The sequence below is a fragment of the Diadema antillarum genome, unplaced genomic scaffold (genome assembly GCF_040938485.1).
Source record: "Diadema antillarum isolate AM-2024a unplaced genomic scaffold, OU_Dant_1.0 seq00000266_RagTag, whole genome shotgun sequence".
Classification (NCBI taxonomy): domain Eukaryota; kingdom Metazoa; phylum Echinodermata; class Echinoidea; order Diadematoida; family Diadematidae; genus Diadema; species Diadema antillarum.
In genome coordinates this window covers 419,010-439,384 of record NW_027271303.1, presented here as the reverse complement: position 1 = coordinate 439,384, position 20,375 = coordinate 419,010, and the positions used below count along the sequence as shown (strand labels likewise).

The 20,375-nt window shown below is 37.9% G+C and overlaps 1 protein-coding gene across 1 annotated transcript in view; it reads left to right on the top strand.

Annotated features, from left to right (window-relative positions):
- LOC139729860 (acyl-CoA dehydrogenase family member 10-like) overlaps positions 1-20,375 on the top strand; it is a gene marked incomplete at its 5' end in the record, with an annotated part of 57,246 nt that overhangs the window by 313 nt on the left and 36,558 nt on the right. Inside the window, 2 exons of the mRNA XM_071640783.1 lie at positions 7,491-7,639; positions 12,639-12,833. Of these exons, the coding sequence (XP_071496884.1) occupies positions 7,491-7,639; positions 12,639-12,833 (344 nt within the window). The remainder of the gene's footprint in view (positions 1-7,490; positions 7,640-12,638; positions 12,834-20,375) is intronic.

The following is a 20,375-nucleotide window of genomic DNA, read 5'->3' as shown; positions in this document are numbered from 1 at the left end:
AAAAGCTGAGTTTTCGCAAGGGTAAAATTTTCATACATACTGTAAATTATGCGAACCATTGTCAGACTGCGAATTTAACAACACGCGAAATTGTTGCCATGTGCTAGGATAACTACTGTAAAAAGTGCACTTACAATAGCCCCGGTGTCAGTTCACAAATTAACAGCATCTTGCGAAAATGTCCGCTTGGCGCTACCTCCTCATTCGTGAAACTATTTGTATGCAAAAATGACAGCTTATACAGTATTATCAACACCATGACCATCGATTACATCATTTTTTTTCAATGTATGATAACTGCAACTCCTCCTCTGCAAAGTGATTATTCCTGTATCAGTGAATATTTCCTGCATTTTATTTGTGACTCTGCACCTCAAAACAAACAAAAAGTCGCCAGACATGAATTTTAAGTTAAGACCATATTCTAAAAGAGCAGACTTTGAGCTTTAAAATGATGTATAACTCAAATCAAATGGACTCTCCTAACCTATCTAAATATTGGAAAGAAAGCACAAACTCAGGAAAAGTGTGAACTGAGAAAAGAGGCTATGAAGTACAGTGTCTATTCAAGCGCTTAATCTTTACCAAACCGTGCTGGCTGTGCGTTGAATGGGACAAAAAACAGGAAGTAAACCACCAGAGTAACAACAATGAAGGGATTATCAGATTAAACTGAAATTAAGCATGCCTCATTAACACATTCTGTCCATACTTAATGCCAACTTTCAAAGCAGTAGCATTATCCCTTCAAAAGTTATTAGAGTTGAAAGTGAAGAGTGTGGACAAGGTTTTTCAGAATGGAAAAGGGGATTCTAAAGACACACCTGATCACAGTATTCTACCAAAAATGTTCGAGATAAACTGCTAAAAAAACACACTTTCCTGCCCGTTTTATGATACCAAATTTTAGCATAATGTAAAAGAAGACCCGCTCTTTCAGAAAATATGAAAAAGTCAAGATTGGCTAGGTTGACCCATTTCACTTATTTTCAGTCCTCACGCAAAATCAGTGTGTGCGACTTTATGTTCGTTTTGAGGTGCACTGTCACATTTTATGATGAATACATCTCTGTGTTATCATTTCAAACTAGAGCAATTTGCGTGTATAAATAAATCCACTGTTGATGGGGATACCTTGGTTTCTCATGCATTCACTTTATATGCCATTAGAATAATGCCTTTCATTTACATTTTGATGAAATCCCCCAATCTTTATAACCACTTGCCAAGGATAAGCCACAACTTTTAAAGGGGAACTTATCCTGAAATTATACATGCGGCTTCAGCGAGTGCAGCAATAACAGGAAAACACATCAGTGAAGTTTGAAGGAAATTGGATTTTAACCATTCAAAGGTTGAGAATTTTCGTATTTTAAGTACCGGTACTAGATTCATGTGCGTCATCACTGGCAAAGAGAACTTATTAAAAACAATTTGTGACAATAGCAGTGGAACAGTAGAGAGAAAATGCAAAGACATTTTCCCTTAAAAGAAAATAAAAGTACAGATTCCTAGGATTTATTACTGAGATATGAGGGTGATGAAATTCCCCTGCCTTTTTCGATAAATGGAGACCCTACATGTAGGTAGAATAAGAAGTTATGAATTTTCATCTTTTTCACTATATCCATAATGCGTCATCACTGTATGAGAAGGCTTCAATAGTACATGCAGAGACTCCAACCCAAAGCACCTTCTGATCTGGAGATTCTCCTGCCTGAAACCCCTAGCAAACGGGAGATTCCAAGTTGATGTGTGTGAAGCGTGAAGTTCTTAGGGTTCTACATGCTCCCTGGTGCTATCTAAGACTTATTTTTTCAACATACAATAGCAAATAAGTAAGAAATCCTTTCCAACGGGAGACACAGAGCCAGGGCGGGAGAAATTAAATCTCAAGCGGGAGAACGGGAGATTTTGCAAAAATGGGTTTTCGGCGGGAGATCTCCCGTTGATAGTGGGAGAGTTGGAGTCTCTGGTCCATGATGGCAAAATACTGAAACAATGTAGAAAAATTATGAAGAGAATTACACAATATGTTTTATGTGAAGTACAAGTACAAGTACATATATTCCCTGAAGGCTTATTGGTGATGAGATATATAATACAGTATGATGGTACTATCAGGTAAATATTATTCCCCCTACCTCCACTGTTATCACTGTATGAACAAAACAAAACAAAAAAAAACAAAACAAAAATGTACTTATGTGTTAAAGGACAAGTTCACCTTCACAGACTTGTGGGTTGAGTGAAAGCAGAAATATTTGTAGAACACATCAGTGAGAGTTTAAGGAAAATCGGACAATCCGTTCAAAAGTTGTGAATTTTTGAAGTTTCTGCTCAGTCACGGCTGGATGAGAAGACTACTATAGCTTGTGATGTCACATTTTTCTCGCATAACAAAAAAACACTCGACTTCTCTCTTTCAGAAGGCGGGGGGGGGGGGGGGGGGGTAATATTACCCTTAACATACGTCATAACAACTAAAAAAATGTGCACTTTTTTCAAAAAATAAAGTTTAGTGAAATTCTCTTTTTATTTTCCTTATATCGTTGTATGCATGTGACATCATACACTGTAGTAGTCTTCTCTTCCAGCAGGGACTGCACAGATACTATAAAAATTCATAACTTTTGAACGGATTGTCCAATTTTCCCCAAACTTTCACTGATGTATTCTACTAATATTGTTGCCTTCACTCAATTCACATATGAAGGTGGACTTGTCCTTTAATGACTCTCCATCAGTAATTTCGGTTTAATTTTTAAACTTTATAGGGTCTGTGAGATGTTGCCTGCCAGTTGATTCCTTAATTTGAAAAAAAAAAGAGAGAAAAATTACATTGCCAATTTTTCTCTCACCTGCCATGTTCATGCTACCTGGTATCAGAACCAGTGTGCTGTAAAACCAGGAATGTCCGCGTGCATTTAATTTCGCGAATCTCGTGAGCGCCAAGATTCGCGAAATTGAAATGCACACAAAATTTCTGGTCTACACTATATGCATTGAACGCCAGTGGCAATTCGCAATAATTTCATGCCACAAAAATGCTGTTAACTCCAATTTACGAAAATTTTGTGCCGCGAATATATCATGTTTTACGGTAATACACACTCCCCTCTCAGGAAGTGAATCATTTAGATTTACTAGCACACTTTGGGGTGCCAATATTCTTGTTTTTTCACATTCAGCAATAAGTTGTGTCAAGATGCTTTTGATCTTCAAGGCAGGAATTTTTATGCCTCCGCCACGAAGTGGGGCCGGAGGCATTATGTTTTCGGGTTGTCAGTCCTTCCGTCCGTCCGTCCGCTTTCGTTTACGCGATAACTTGAGTAATTTTTACTGGAATTTTACCAAACTTGGTCCAAGTATGAAGTATGATAGGGCAATTATTTGACTAGATTTTGAGTGAAATCGGCTAAAGGTCAAAGGTCAAAGGTCAAGGTCAAATCATGAAATTGTATCCGTTTACGCGATAACTCAAGACTGGATAGAGCAAATTTCACCAAACTTTGTTGGAGGATGATGTATGATGGGACAATTAGTTGATTAGTTTTTCAGTGAAATCGGACAGAGATCAAAGGTCAAAGATCAAGGTCAAATCCTAAAATTTATCTGTTTACGTGATAACTCAACACTGGATGAAACAGCTTTCACCAAACTTGATCCAAGGATGATGTATGATGGGACAATTAGTTGAGTAGATTTTTGTGACATTGGCAAGAGGTCAAAGGTCAAAAGGTCAAGGTCAAATGCTACAAATGGTGCAATTTCCCCCATATCTATGCAATGCCCAAAGGTATTTTCTTGAAACTTGGTGTGGACATGTACTACTATACTGCGTAAAGATTCTCCAGAGAGAGTTTCATGTCATAAGGTCAAAGGTTAGGTGAAAATGTTGCAATATCACTTTTCTCGCAAATGGTTCAATGTATCTTCGTGGAACTTGGTACATACGCATGTACTGACTGGCAGAGATTATCTAGGGAATTTAGGGGTCATGGGTCAATAGTCAGGGGTCAAGGTCAACTCCTCAAAATTTTACTATTTCCCTCATATACTAGTAATGCAATGCTTGCATTATTAGTTTCAAAACTTAATACATGCATTACCTAATGGAGATTCTCTGGGAGTTTTCCAGCCAGAAGGTCAAAGGTCAAAGGTTAAGGGTCAAAGGCCAGGTTTCAATCCCCCCCCCCCAAAAAAAAAAAAAAAAAAAAATCCATTTTGTACCGTTATTACACTCTTTCTTCATACCTTGGAAATTACTCAATGCATAAACTTATAAAAAGGTCTGTCAGAATTCAAGTAAAAATTCTCAATTCCCCAAAGGTCTTCACTCTTAGAAAATTAAAGCAAACCCAGTTCAAGACATTTCTGACAAACCTGTCATTTCAGTATTTTGCCAGTTATGTGAAACTGTCATGGATCACACATTGTGAAGACATTGTACTATACGCCTATTGGGAGAATTATGCATTATGGCGGAGGCATCAGTCGCCATAGCGACATTTCTAGTTTGTATTTATGACCGATCCCCATCGCTTCTAGGTAATTGCCCATCAACCCAGTTTTACGAGCTTGCTTGCTATAAAAAGCATGTTATCCTTTGAGGAAGTCAGCTTCTGACAGATATCCTTAAGTTTACCAAACAATTTGGGATTTTGAGGATTTGCATTTAAAGAGTTGATTACCTAGCTTAAGTGACATTTGCTGTAAGTGCAGAATATTTTGCTACAGTGTGTGTGGAAATTTGAGCACGTTTTTGGTGTGTGATGCCGCCATGCAAACAACAATCTTTAGATATTTTCTTTATTACATAGAGATGGACTGCATAATTACACTGTCATGAATTGTAATACTTTTGAATATCGGTACTGTAAAACATGATATATTCGCGGCATGAATTTTTCGCGAATTGGAGCCGACGGCCTTTTTTGCGGCATGAAATTTTTGTGAACTGCCACTGGCATTCAATGCATATATAGTGTAGACAAGATCTTTCGCGTGCATTTTAATTTGTGACCCGCTACAACAAAATGATCCTAAAGTCGGGTGAGGTCGATTATTTGAAAATTGCATGACACAATTCCCTAATCTTTCTGCTTTAAAATGATATGTAACACATCTTATAAAAATAATCGGCTGTGGAGATATCGATGTTTAAAAGAGAGCATGTCGAGACGTCTGGGAAATCACTGTTTCGAGAAAAGCGGCCTAAAAGTTCTCCTTGCGACGCAATCACGATCAAGGGACACGCCGTCAGTATTCACCTCCGGACAACAGAAGGTAAGCCCTAGCAACCCCCGAAATGCTTATTCAAACACAGCGTCGGCGGTCTCCTCACCGACCAATCAGTGACCAGGATGCCAGGAGAAGCGGCTGGGCATAGCGCACCCCGCCAGCACGCACCAGTCGACTGGGCAGTGTGCGAGCTTCACGCTTCGGTTAGCGGCAAGCAGCAAACTGACCAATGAGATCACTCTGGTCGTTGTTAGGGGCGGAGCCTATCTGTGGCGCTCAATCCAAATGTTTGAACCAGTTTCTGCTTCGTTGAAACGCCAAAAAACATGGCCCAGAACAACGCTATTTTTTGGTCTTTCCTTTCATCATTTTGCTTCAAAATTTCGACAGACAATAGAAGACATGTCAGACTCTAATTGTATGTCAAATTCAGAAAATGGTAAGTTTTGACCAATTTTGATGCTCTGACTTCAAACTCGATTTTCACGGCTTTGACCGTGCGCGACTTTAGGACCATTTTGTTGTAGCGGGTCACATTTCGCGAATCTTGGCGCTCGCGAAATTTGCGAAATTAAATTCATGCAAACATTCCTCGTTTTACAGTATATTTTCTTTAGGTCAATTCGGATCACTTGACCAAGTGCAATATTGTAGATCAGGTAATTGTTTCCACATTCATCATAGTTATCTCATGAAGATATGAAGTCCCCCCCCCCCAATCTCCAATATTTAATTCAAACAGAAATTTCCAAGATGCATTCCCAGTGGTGGATAAGCCCAAACGTTTACTGATTATTCCAGATATATAGCACCAAGGAAACTGCCCCCCCTTTCAGATGGTAAAAGAATCTCTCTTGTTATCATGACTTTGATATTGAGATATTTCTTGCATCTGAAAGCAAATTATTGTAATCATGAGTGTAGACTCTAGATTTTCAAATCGAGGTCTCAATTTGCAGTGTGCACTTCCCGTCTGATCTCCAGAACATGACAGGAAGGGGAGCATACAATTGTAGCTCAACCCAACTTTTACTTCAGTCCAGAGGCTATGCAAAATGTAATTTAATCTCCCTGTGCTGCACTGGCTTTCGCAAGCTTTGCAATTTTGATGAACAGGTCAGGAAGCATGTTGTACGACATGTACATGTACGTGTACTGCTAAAACTCAGATCATGATTGCAGGCATGATTAATAAACATGATTACGAGAGAGATTCTTGGTGGAAAAATGAGCGAAGAAAATGGGATTCCATCGGGATTCGAACCCGAGACCTCCAGATACTTGCCGGCTGCTCTGTCATCTGAAAGAGCTTCATTCTTTACATACGAGCATCTGATCATTTGTTAACTGAAATCAGGATTACAATCATGATTCATGGAGATGACTACAAGCTGGATTCTTCTTTTGTCAGAAAGAGCTCTAAAACACTTCAGCAAAAGACTGATTCAATGCACAAGATATCGTTTGCACTATCTATTCACTATAAAATAATGTACATTCTGATGCATAGAACACTGTGCATGGGTTGTGCGTTCCTTTGTGGTAGGAACAAGCAGTGCTATAGACTTAGATTTAAAGTGTGTTTCCTAATTAAACCCTAATATGTGTGCAAATCTGTTGAAATAATTTTTTTCATGATTTGTTGCTTCGCCATTTGTTTTTCTTTTCGTTTAATGATATCTGTTGCCTACACTGATTAGCAGACAAACTGACCATCGTGATGATCAGTCAAAAGCAGTCATGACCGGCCTTTTTGTCAGTCACTTTATGAACGCATGAAAATTCAACCAAGGCAAGAAATGAGATTATATTCATACCCCATAATGTTTTGCTGTAGTGCAAGGTAAATTTATAATGCATTGCTTCTATAATGCATACTATGTGCCAATGTTAATTTGTTTGCAAACGTGGTCGGTTGAAAGATATTGAATGATGTGAATAGACCCAAGTATGACCGATACAAGAGAGAAAAAAAATCATTAGATTAAATGAAAAATTTTCATCATAGATAAAAATCCTTGAGCTGGTCAATAGGAACTGAAGAACGTCATGTTTTTAAATCATTTTGCGTGGTATTTTTAGCAAAATAGATAGACAGTTTCAAATCTAAATGGACTGGCTGTCATTGTTTGACATAATGAATATAAATCTAACAGCTCTTCCAGCAGTGGCTTTGGTTCTGTTTGTTAAAGATGGAAGTGACAATACGAGACTGACGTTGATTCCGTCCATTTGTGTTTGTCCAGAGTACGAGGCGATGAAAGGAATTCCCAACGGGGCAGTGAAGGACATCATCGTGGCGGCAGGAAGCGCCGGCTCTTTCAGGCAGCTTGAGCGAGGGCGCCTCACGGCGGAAACGTTCGGGGCGGCTTTCAGCAAGGAGGGCAAAGAGCTGGTGAGTCACGTGTGGATGTGCGTGCTCAGACCCTATTAAGATCGAATCGATGTTGATAGGGGCTGATATAAAGGCTATTGGAGGATGTGTTACAATTGTAAATAGAACCCTTCCCCCCTTTAAAAAAAAAAAACTGCAACAACTGTCCTTTTAGATCTCCACCCTAAATGAACTCTTAATGTATGTATTATTGTCCAGAAGCAACTACATGTATGTCCTGATTATGAAATATCAATTAGCAAGTGCAGTGCCTTTAAGAATTGGCCACGGAGAACCAACAAAATGCATTTCTTTCCTCCATTTTGTTTTTAAGATTTTCTCTTCGTTTGGCATATATATGCATCAAGTAGGCCCTATGTCATGCCCATTATAGTGTGTGTGTGTGTGTGTGTGTGTGTTTAAGTGTGTTTGTGTGTGAGTATTCATGAACATGTATTTTTACATTGAGTTGAATTTTCGCAAGAAGTAGTGTCCATAGAGTACATAATGTGTACACACAGTACAATGTATAATATACCCTGGTGTTCATATCTCACAAAATATTGTCACCTGTAACGTAACCGCAATAGGCGTGGCTTTATCACACCGAAGCTGAAAGTAGTGGGCTACTGTGGTTTGTAAATACAGCCAATGTGTGTGTTTTCATTGGCCACAAATTGACAATTATTTTGTAAGTGGTTACTTTTCTGGTCCAGGAGTATCAGTCCGCTTGGGAAATTAGCCCACTTGGGAAATTAGACTGAATTTTACGCATCAGCATGCATACTTTGCATCATTATCTGGCTACCAGCTCAGCGTCTGGTTTCGAAAGTGGTTTCTCCAGTTTGATGGGATCAAAAAAATTTGGGGCTGATGGAGATGCAACCCAAATCACATGCTAATTCACAAAGTGGTGTGCTATTTCACCGTACTGGACTGAGATTTTGGAGGAAATTTTCCTGATCAAATAGCTCCTGTTTGTGTCTTCATCGCATAAATAGCAGGTCAATTTGACATCTGGCTAATTTCCTAACCACAAAATAGTGCGCTGTTTTGAAAAACTTTGGTCTGACGAAAGACAGGCCTGATGTATGATGTCCCTTTATTATTTGAAAGTGATAACTTTTCTCTCGGAGAAGGAATTAATTACAATTGTATACTTATTTCTCATTCTGTCACTGTTGGTTGTGAGCAGCAAACTCAGTCACTTTCACCATGAAAGAAATACAATCTTTACAAAAAACTATGTACGGATGGCATAATATACTGTCGCACTACAGTTGGCTTGTACATACTCTGAAATATAGCATTATACACAGTGTTGCCAAGAAGTCGAGCAGAATACTGAAATTCATTGTATAGTATGTGTAGGTGACCGTAACAAACTGTTGAACAGGAAGGCAGTGAATGGCACGATTGCTTCCTAGTTTTAAATAAAAAAAAATGAGAGAGAGAAAACAAAGGATAACATTCACATCGAGCAGCCAAAGAGGAATGGTGAAAAGGGGAATTTTCAGGAATCCGGAACTGAGGATGAGATGCACTCGTGCAGAGTTCATTTACAGGATATTTTTTGTTGTTGTTGTTTTTAATGCCAGTAGCATCATATAAAGATGAATGTTGGTTTCTTTTGTGGGCTTCAAACTGTGAGTTTTCCTATCCATAGCCAGTGATGCCAGTAGTAGAGTTACAGTACTTGCTTTTTGGGTGAAAAATTCCTCTCTTGGGAAACTTCTCTCTGATAAATGACAATGATGGATGAAAATTGCCACAGCATACCTTTGCAAGACATTGAAGGCAAAAAAGAAGAAGAGAGTTTTCAGAAGGGCTCAAAATTCACTTGCAATACCTCGAAGGAGTCTACCAAGATATTTGGCTGATGTGATGTGCCACGATAATGAGTTGTTTTGGAGTACCATATTTTGAGATCTAAAGTGTAAAATCGTTAAAATACGAATGTAGTGCTTTCCCTGTTCAGCTATTGGAAGGTAGACCGTTAAGTGATGATTGATCGTGACTTAAATAGCAATCATATTTTCCAACATGCTGCAGGTGTTTCACGTTAGGGTGGAAAGATCAGTGGATGCTGCTGTTGCCCGATTTGCCGATTATCAATAATTACTTAAAAAGAATGAAGTATCAACAGTGGTTTAGGTGTGCTCTGAGACTGTAGTAATTCTGGGGAACGTTTTCGACTTCCGTTTTGCATTTTTGCCATTACCTATACTGAAATCATGGTAGCATAACATTATTTCACACATTTCGTATGCATTTACATTGCATGTGTACATTTTGGAGCAAAAATTGAAAGTTCTGCAGGCATGAGAATCATGTTTCCCTTTGAATAATGCAGAGTGTTCTTATTTTTATCCTTTCAGGGCTGACTGTTTTTCCCCACAATAAATGCGTTAAATTTGGCGAGCCCGTAAAGGCACATTTTGTCATCTTGCGTTGGATGTGACTGTAGTGCTCTCTTTGTTTGCTTAGAATTTTGTAAAAAATATAAAAATTGCATGCCGCTATCAAATGGTTCCCTGATTTAAGACTGCAGACATGACCGCGTCTGCAATTTGTCAGGCAATGTTCCAGAATTGCTCGAGTTTGCTAGATGTGAGTGAGTGTGGCAGTGCTAGTAGTAAACGGTTTGTTGAGAAGTATATCAAAACGGATGTGTAGAAGAACCACCAAATTATAAAACACTCGAAAGAGCTGATGTGCACAGGTCAAGTTGAGGAAAACCTTCGCTTTCTATATCAAAATACATTGTCTTGTTCACAATAGACCTTGGTAGCACCTCCATTCTTATTATAGGAACTCTGTCACCTTCGTCATCACGTATTGCAAAGCTTTTGGGATCTTAAAGGTCATGCTGCTGTATGATATAGACCATGCTTCCTTGGTGTGGAAAGATTGTTTTTTTTTTTTGTCAAGATTGACATCTTCGTGTAAAGGCCTTCTTGCGCAAAAGGTCATACTGTTCATGGACTTTCTGACAGGAAATGCAGTGCACTCGGGTGTGTGTGTGGGGGGGGGGGGGAGGAATTGCCAGCAATGTGAAGTACAATTAAGATTTCAGCTACTTAATTTATTAGTTGACTGTCCTTCGCACTATTAAACGCACTGAGTATGAAGGTAAAGATATTCAATACTTGATAGGGAAATTTTCAGTTCAGTATGATGGAAGATGGAACAGTTGGGGGGGATCACTGTCTCAAGATCATTTGTGACTGATGTGCATCACAAAACCAACATTACCAACAACAACAAACAAATGAGGACTCAAAGCAAGTGAAGCAGGTCAACCTAGTCAAGCTCAAGTTTTTCATATTTTCTGAAAGAGCAATTCTTCTATATCACTCAAAAGTTTATGATCACAAAACAAATGGGAAATTGCATTTTTAGCAGCTTTTCTAAAATAATGTTTTTGTAGAATAGTGTAATTTGGTATGTCTTAGGGGACTCTTTTCATTTCTTGAAAATCCAGTAAAAAATCTTCACTTTCAACTCTAAAAACTTGTGAAAGGATGGTGCTACTGCTTTGAAAGTTGGTATTTGTCATGGACAGAATGTGTTTGTATAGCATGCTCAGCTTAATCTGATTATCCCATCATTGTTCTTGCTATGGTGTATACATCCTGGCTTGTTTTGTTTTGTTTTCGTCCCATATTCATCGCAGACAGCATGGCAAGCGCTTGAATAGACCTAATACTTGAGAACCTCTTTTCTCAGTACACACTGTTCTACAATGTGTGTCTTCATTCCAATATTCAGATAGGTTTGTAATAGGAAACTCCATTTGCATTGATTGAGTTATCATATTAAAGCTTAAAATCTTCTTTTTCAGAATAGAAAAGTCAATGCCTGGTGATTTTTTCGTTGGTTTTGTTTTTTCTTTATTGGTGGCATCATGGCTCTTGTTTCAGAGATCACACACACACACACACACACACACATACACACACTCAAAAAGAAGTCCATACATAGAAGATTTTTAAAAAATGGTAGATAAAATGAATAGAAAAGTGATAGATCCTGGGCATCGCTTGCCAAAATTTTGAAAAATTTTAGAACAACTAGTTACGGTTTGGGAAAGTTGTTTGATATGTTTAATATCCTCAAACTTGTGGTACTCTAAATTTATAGCAGTCTCATGAATCAAGCAGCAACCTGATACTGTATAAGCTGTTACTTTCAAAAGGGTTGAATTTTCGCGAATTTCGCGAATCACAGTTGGATCACGAATTTAGCAACACGTGAAAATGTCTCCATGCGTCCTGTTAATAGTACATTAACGTAAGTGTCAGTGTCAATTCGCGAAAACAACATCTTGCGAAAATGTCTATGGCCTCGTCATTCGCGAAAATATCTGTAAGCGAAAATAACAGCGTATACAGTAATTGTACCAATGTTAAAAAAAAAGTTCATCCCTTTACATTTTGCTTCACCTACTCAAAGAGAATGTATGTCTGAAAATTCCAAACATACCCTTGATGACCCCTTCCGTATTTTAGTCAGTTGTTTCCGTATGCTCATGATTCTGCAGCATTTTTCCCATTTCTGTAGTGCAGCTACTTTTTAAAAAAGATATCCAATATGTACTTTGTGGTAATCCAACCACCCGACAATGTATAGTACAATGTAGATGCCTCAGTTTTTTGCTTTTTTAAAGCCTTCTACAGTACCATTATCTCAGCTTTTTAAACGTTTATGTGCAGTATTTATTCAGCTGTAGTGGAAGTCATTTTCAAGACTTTTATAATAGTAGTGCTCATCTGTACCCAATTTTATGTACCTTTGCGACAAGTGCTCCATTCATGTGCTCTAATGGTGCATTCAAACTTCATATTTAAAGCCCATTTGTTTTTGGGAAGCTTTTGGTTTAGCATAAACTTAGCCTTTATGAATGGCTAACCTTAAAATCTTTAATTCACATGCTGCTCTTTATTCGCAGGCCTGTATGACAAGTTTTAGATTTTATGGTATTCTTTTGTCTATGTTTTTACTCTTAAAACTGCTGCAGCTCGGAATCGACTCCAATTTCTCCGACCTGCTCCCCTTCTTCGAGTCCCGCATCACGAGACCATTCCCCGAGATGCTGGATGCGGTCCGCTGCATTCGCGGCGAGGGTCTGAAAACGGCTGTCCTCTCCAACATCTGGAGGTACGAGGGTCAGGAGCTGGCGCCCCTGCCCATTGACCGGTCACTCTTCGATGTGGTGAGTCATATTTGTGAGGACTGCTGGCCAGTGCTTTCATTTTGCATCATTCGAGACCCTGGGCACCGTTTTATGGGAGTTGTCAGCTCTGACAAGTTTTATAGCAAAGTCAGCTTGTCTTCAATGTGTATATAAAAGGAGCGATCATGCTTTGATAAGAGCTTATACACGTTGTATATATCTGATGAGTCAGTTGACAGTAAAGAGGCTGTTTGTTTGTTCGTGTGTGGTGTAGCTATAATTCATTTGGAGTGTTTCTTCATTCAAAATATGTACTCTTGGCTTATTCATATTTACAGTGAAAGAATGTGATATTTTGTGTGGTATTTCAGAATTTGAACACAATATGCACCGCTAAAAAGCCTCGCAAAGTAAGACATGAAATACCATTATTTTTGAGTGGGGATTTAAATTTTACACAAAATGCACATGTATGTGAGTTTTGAGTGTGAATTGTGTCTTAAAATACCATCCAACACACTGCAGTGTACTTCTGATACGATTTGACACACTTCCTCTCCTTTCCCGGGAAATATGCGCGTGCACAGTGCTTACCTTAATAGATACAATGTAGGTGTTCTTTTCGGTTATTATATTTGGAGTGAGAACAGTACCAGCTGAAATCCTGTGGTATCAATTACCCCGCAGTATTTCACACGTGACAACGGTGATGAAGAATAACTGTGGTATCTTATGTCACATGTGATAACTCTGATGTGACAGTATACAAATAATGAGTGCTATGAGGGGCACAGTTAAAATTATGGGCCGCAGGTTCGCTTCGGGCATAGTTACGGTTTTCACATCACCGAGGGCCTACATAATTTTAACTGTGCCCCGAATATCAAGCTGTCATTATTTGTTTTATATACTGAAAATATAGATTCCGAAATATAGATACCGTAGTATTCGTAATCAACGCTGTTCGACAACGCAGCGGTCGTATCATTGGTGCATACATAATGAGTGACCTATGTGTACGGGGTTGCGACTGTCTGTCTCCAAACGTATTTACAGGGCACAGTAAATCATGACGTCATTTTGATCAACAATGGGGCACAGCTATTTTCGTGACCCCCCTTTTAACCAATCAAATGAGAGGATTCTATATATGAGGTACAGGTGTAATACCTTCTGTTAGGTAACAACACCACCTCTCATGGTGATCCTTTTCATGCCTGGCGTGCTATGCTTGACTTCCCTGCCTGTTTATCTTATGGTGATGTGAACTAATAATAGACTGTGGACAAACTGGTGGTTATGCTGATCATGAGTACCACAGGATATCACACACTCATAACACAGTCAGACCTGTTTACAGGGACTGTTCAAAGGAAGCAATATATGCAGTCTTTGGACACAATGTTCCTTGTGCAACCATTTTTTCTGTTTTTTTTTTAAATTTTTACAAGGTTTCTATCACATTGTAACAAACATACAATGTGAAAACTGTATTTGTGTGGTACTGTGTATTTACATACAGTGTTGTACATACAGTGTTGTGCATACACAAACACCTGCTCTCAAGTGTTTGAGAGTTTTACGGAATTCATCCTGTACAGGTCATGCAGCGGAAGGATTATTTAATATTTGATACACAAAAATCTGCCATTCCACAAATTATTGGGAGGAATACGGGGGGGGGGGGGGGGGGGGGGGGGGGGGGGGGGGGGGGTCAAAATCCCAGGAATGTTTGAGGACAAAAAAAAGTTTGAAAGTTTTGTGTTCAGTTCTGTTCTTATTTGTCAAAGAAGTTTTAATTGATCTACAAATCCTCTTAAAGCAGTTTCTTTACAAAAACCCCAGGAATGTTTGAGGACAAAAAAAAAGTTTGAAAGTTTTGTGTTCAGTTCTGTCCTTATTTGTCAAAGAAGTTTTAATTGATCTACAAATCCTCTTAAAGCAGTTTCTTTACAAAAAGGCTTGCAAACTTTCTATCATGCTTTTCAACATACTATAAAATGAGGAATGTTTGCAGTTGCATGCATTTTAATTTCGCAAGAGCCAAAATGCATATGGAAGTTCTTGTCTAATCTATACGCATTGAATGTTAGAGGCAAATCACAAAAATTTCATGCTGCAAAAAAGGCCGTCAGTTCCAATTCACCAAAATTTTGTGCCGCAAAAATATTGTGTTTTACAGTATTTATGCCAAAAGATGCATTTTGCAATCCAAAGATCTCCACTTTCAAGTGAGGATCACATTCTAAATTCAAAGTTCACTGCCTCCTTTCGCATACAAGTATGTCTGATACAACCACTCAATCATAGAATTCAGCCCTAAGGTGACTTTCGGCTTAATTTTAAAGCTGATGCAGAGCTTAAACATGTTTTCAATTGCAACTCAAATTATATCCTTGCTTGCCTAAGAAAAAAAAACCACTGTTATCACCCAGGATTTCCTTTTGTATTGCTATATCTGTTGTTATTTTTTTCCCTTTTGAAATCATCTTACTGGTAGTCTTTGTAAAAAGTTATTTATGGCTTGATATGTTTTAAAAAAAAGTCTTTTCTGTCATTCTATCTTTTCCTGACTTGTCACCATCTTATCACAGTTATTTGTATCATGTTCAGTATGAAATTAGAGTATTTTTTTTTATTCTTTTGTTTTTGTGTGTATATACTTGTGTGGTTGTGAGTTTTTGAACATCCCCTTTCAAATATCTTTCTATTAACTGGTATTAGTTTTTGATATCTGGAATATTGTAGAATGATATCATCTTGTACTCTGTAATGAGTTTGTAAGCATGTGCGCCATATCTTCAGTATTCAGAACAGCTGGATCAGACAATACACTTAAGTGATACTGTATAACTCTGATTCCAATGTGTTTACTTTTAATAGCAGTGCAAATACAACTTGCACATGGCATGGGAACATGACCATGCACATGTTTAAAATCATGTTTGTGCTTGTGCTAGCGCATGTACATTGTAATTAGTACAAGTATTGTGAATGTCTGCTTCATTCAAATGATTGTTGAATTATCTTGATAGGACTACATTGTACTTTGTACCTGTATTCCAGGCAGTTGTCCATGCTTTTGCGTAAATTTGTAGCATTTTTGTTTTCGATGCACAAGTGCAAATTTTGCTTCCTGAAAATGAGTGAATGATACCAAATTTCTCCATCCATTGCTGGACTCCACGATTGTGAATTTAATCACTTGCAAAATTGTTGCCAAAAATACAACAACCAAAAACATACATCTGTAGACGTGCTAAATATATGGTGGCTACAATACTAAACAATATGCCCCCCCCCCCCCAAAAAAAAAAAATACCTTCAGATTTTTGCATTGATAACTTCCAATATGATTAAAATGTCTGAATGCTATTTCAGGATCTTTTCTATGTTTTCCAGAAACCCCATTTAATTTGGTGAAGTGGTCACAGAGAAATGTGAATCGTTGTGAAGTATGTCGTGTATGTGATCCTTCCATGTTTAGTGCTTGGATGCTCTTTGAACTGCATACTAATGCGTGAACACAATGGACAGAACTTGGAGCGAAGGGATTCCTGACATGCTCTACAAAAATCCTCTTAATATCTCTTTGACCACTGAAGCAAATCGGATGGGTTTTCTGCAAGATGTGGGCGATAAGTTATACAGTAGTTTCGTACCCTGAAATTGGATTGATTCACTATTATAATGTCATCATTGCGGAGGGTACCACTGTAATTTTTTTGGGGGACGTACAGTATTCTATTGTGAGGTGTGGTTAGAGTGAGGTGGTTCATTACATTGCCACATGTACATGAGAAGGCAAGAGCCAAGAAAGGACAGGCACTAAATTTGTTCTCTGCTACAGGTTTTTACTTTGCCATTTTTTTTTCAACGAAAAGTTTTGACATCCATGTCACACATGCATGGACATTTTCACAGTATGGTAATTTTTGCACATTTTGCAAAACGTGCACCTAGCATGAAAATTAAAGCATGCAAACAGTTTTGCTTCATATATATGGGATACTAGTTCATATTCTAATTTTGTGGAAATGAAACATGCGGTACTCACTTCAGCCAGCCGAGTGCAAAACATTGCTCATGCGAAAGTATCCACTTTTGCAGTGCTTCAAGACTTTTCCACTCAGGTAATTTACTGCCATAAAACTGTGAAAGGGGAGATCCAGTCCAAAAATTGAGTTAGTCTGACAAAAAAGAGTAAAATCTAACAAGTTCATTGGTAAAAATTTGACTGAAATCGGATGAAAAATAAGGAAGTTATGAAATGTTGAAGCTTTGCTAATGTCTGCAAAACAGTTCCTTAGAATGACAGATTTTTTTCCCCACCATCAATCAAGTAGCAGATTTATAATACACAATATGTACCTTGTCCGGCCTTTTTGTGAGGTGTCTATAATTTAGTACTCTACATGATGTGCAATCTTTGAAGCTTTAGTTAACATTGCAATTGTATGTCTCGCATTTGTGAGACCTCAAAAAAAAAAGTACAAGACAGATTTTCTCTTAGATCTGAAATTATATGCATATATTCTCTTGTAACATGACTTTTTCCTCCCACCAAACATTAAAAAAAAGGTGACTTGCCTTCCACAGCATGAAGTGTCTTAGCAAAGAAGATGTCATGTACCTGACTTTCATTATATTCTCTCTTTTTTCCCTCCAGCCCTAATGGACATTTTGGCAAGGCCATCATTTTATTCTCTTTTTTTTTGTACTTTTCCACTGCCGATTCCACACCCACGCAACTTGCCCATCAGTTTAATACTAGGGTAGTTTTAGTTTGAAAAGCAGGGGATAATGGACATGTGACGTGGTGTTGTAGTTCTCTTGATCTTCCCTACACATGTTGCATTCTTGACTACAAGTATGTACGTGTCTATCAACAGGCTTAAGTTAAAATTTTCACACCTCCCCCTAACACACACACACACACACACGCATACACACACACATATTTCCTAGAGTACCGGTGTGTCAAAAATACAATATAACAGATACTGTGTGTTTGAGTGCAGTCATTAAAGGCTACTTCTAGCGAATTGCTCTTGACTATTTTTTTTTCTTTTTTTACTGTATGCTTTCCATTTTCTGTCGGCTGCCATGGCAACCACCTCTTAGAAGTTTGACGATCCCTCAATCTGCATTTTCCACATCACCACACTTGAAATTCTGTAGGCAAAGTACCAGATACCTGAGATTTACCGACAACCCCCCCCCCCCCACTTCTTTTGAGAACAAATGACTAAAATATCACAAGTTAGATTTTATTGTATGCACTTTTCTTTGGTGATGATTTGATTGACAGTTGTACATCCGGAGGTATAAATGGACATAATTCCTGCTGTGTGTATGATGTTTCTACAACAGGAAAAAAATAAACAAGATATTTTCTTAATTTTTTATACAGTCATCCTTGCCTATTTAAATTGAATCTGTTTGGACTGAAGAAAATTTGACTTATAAATGAGGTATTAAAATCAATAGAATATAAAGAGAAGCGGATTGGAAAAGACCTTCGACTTTAATAGGCGATTATTCGACTGTGTCCGAGGTTGATTTAAGCAAGGTTAACTGTATGAGGTTTGACAATTAAAGCTCCTCTTCTCACATCTCCCTTCGCTGCAAGTACATGTATGAAACTGACTGTGAATTAAAGTCAATACACTGTACTGTAAAAGTGGGCATTTTCGCGGTGTTGAAATTTTTGCGCATTTCGCGCAACCAGAAACTAGCGCGAAAATAAAAGCACTCAAATGTTTTTGCTTGCCATTTATGTTCCTGTGCGCGATGTCTTGATTCCGCGGAATTAAAAACACGCGAAACTCTTCTTACCCGGCCAAGCGTGAAAAATTAGTCGCGCGAAAATATCCACTTTTACAGTATATGCCAATTTATTTTGCTTTAAACCTAGAAAATCATATAGTGCACGGACTGACAGGTGAACAGTTATGCTGTGTGTAACATTCACCGACAGACTGAAGCTGAACATTCACTAGTATCTGCCAGCATCAGCATCTGAATTATGTGTTTCTGCATTTCCTTTTACCATTTTGTTTGTCCAAGATTATTCATTTTTTAAAAACAAAATAAAGCTTTGACAGTGATGTGGCATAACACTTTAAAAAATTCCCATGGTATATAAAAGTCTTTTTAGAATACTTCATGATCGTCATTCATATGGCATTGAAATTCAGTCTTTAAGTACTGTTCTCAAGTGTAAATATTTTCAAAATTTAGGTCGCGACCTGGTATGCATCCATTTGATTCACCAGTCTCACTGTAAAAAATTGCGAAACGTGGGTCGCGATTATTTTGAAGGTGATTTGCATAGTACATGAATAATGGTATGCTGACTACATCACAATGCCAATTTGATATGCCATTGCCTCCCACAGCTGCTAAAAATAGCAAGAAGCACCACATGCAGTGCATTGTGGGATATGGATTTTTACTTCTTCTTTTTTTTGCAGCACTGTTCTCACTGTACAACTTCACATCTATTGCAAGCGGGAAAAAAAATGCACAAATTTTGTGATTTCTCTGTTCAAACAGTGAAACTTGTTATTTATATTTGGGTTGCCTGCAATCCTTATTGTAACCGGAAATAACGCATCATTTTTGATGCAAAGAGAATGGTACTTTTATGCCTTCTTTCAGGCACATTTACAGAGGAATGGAAAATGAATGCAGGGCAATTGATTTCCCATAAAATGAGAATGTTTGTAAATGCTTAGATTAGTTTAGATTTGAGTAGTAATCTATCAAATGAATCCTATTGTCACCTCTTCATGGAGTTTAGAGTGACGGTACAGTTTCGATTGAGATGGGGTTTCAGGTTTCCAGCGTTTTTTGATGATGATTCTTTTGAGATAATGAGAAACCTCTTATGAAATATGAAAGAGCATGAAGAGAGTTGGCATATAATTCTGAGAGGAATTCAAAGTTTATTTGATGAAAATTGGCTGAGATATGCAAACCAAAGTGATCCTAACAAAAGGTGGGACCCACCTTTTATACAAGGGTCGCTTTGTTTTACTTTGTTTTAAATATCTCAGCTATTTCAGAACCGATTTTCATCAAATAAACTTCAAATGAATTCCTCCTGGAATTGTATGCCTTTTAACATTACATAAAGTGGTTTATGATTTCGTGCAAAAAGTTAAAAGTTGAATCCTCACCTCGACCAATACTTATCATTTAAAAAAAAAAATCTTCTTTGGTCTATTGAAAAAAGAAAAATATGCTACTTGGCTTTTACAGTCTCTAGTTTTCTCAGCCAAGTTTAAAGAAGACTGTCAGTTGATCTGCAAGAAGGGTGTAATGTATAATAGATCCTCTCATAGGGCTTGTTTGAAGTTTCCCTTCACTTCAAAATCAGGGGGGAAAAAGCAGGGTGATCCTGCAATGAATGTTTCATTTTCTGCTCCGCAGAATTTTTTTTTACTGGTAAAAAAACCCAAAACAAAACAAACAAACACACAGACAAAGCCAAAAGCTGTTGTAGTACATGTACCTCTAAACTTCAATTGTAGCAGATTCTGCTAAATATTGTATTAGTGTCGTTTGAAGAACCAC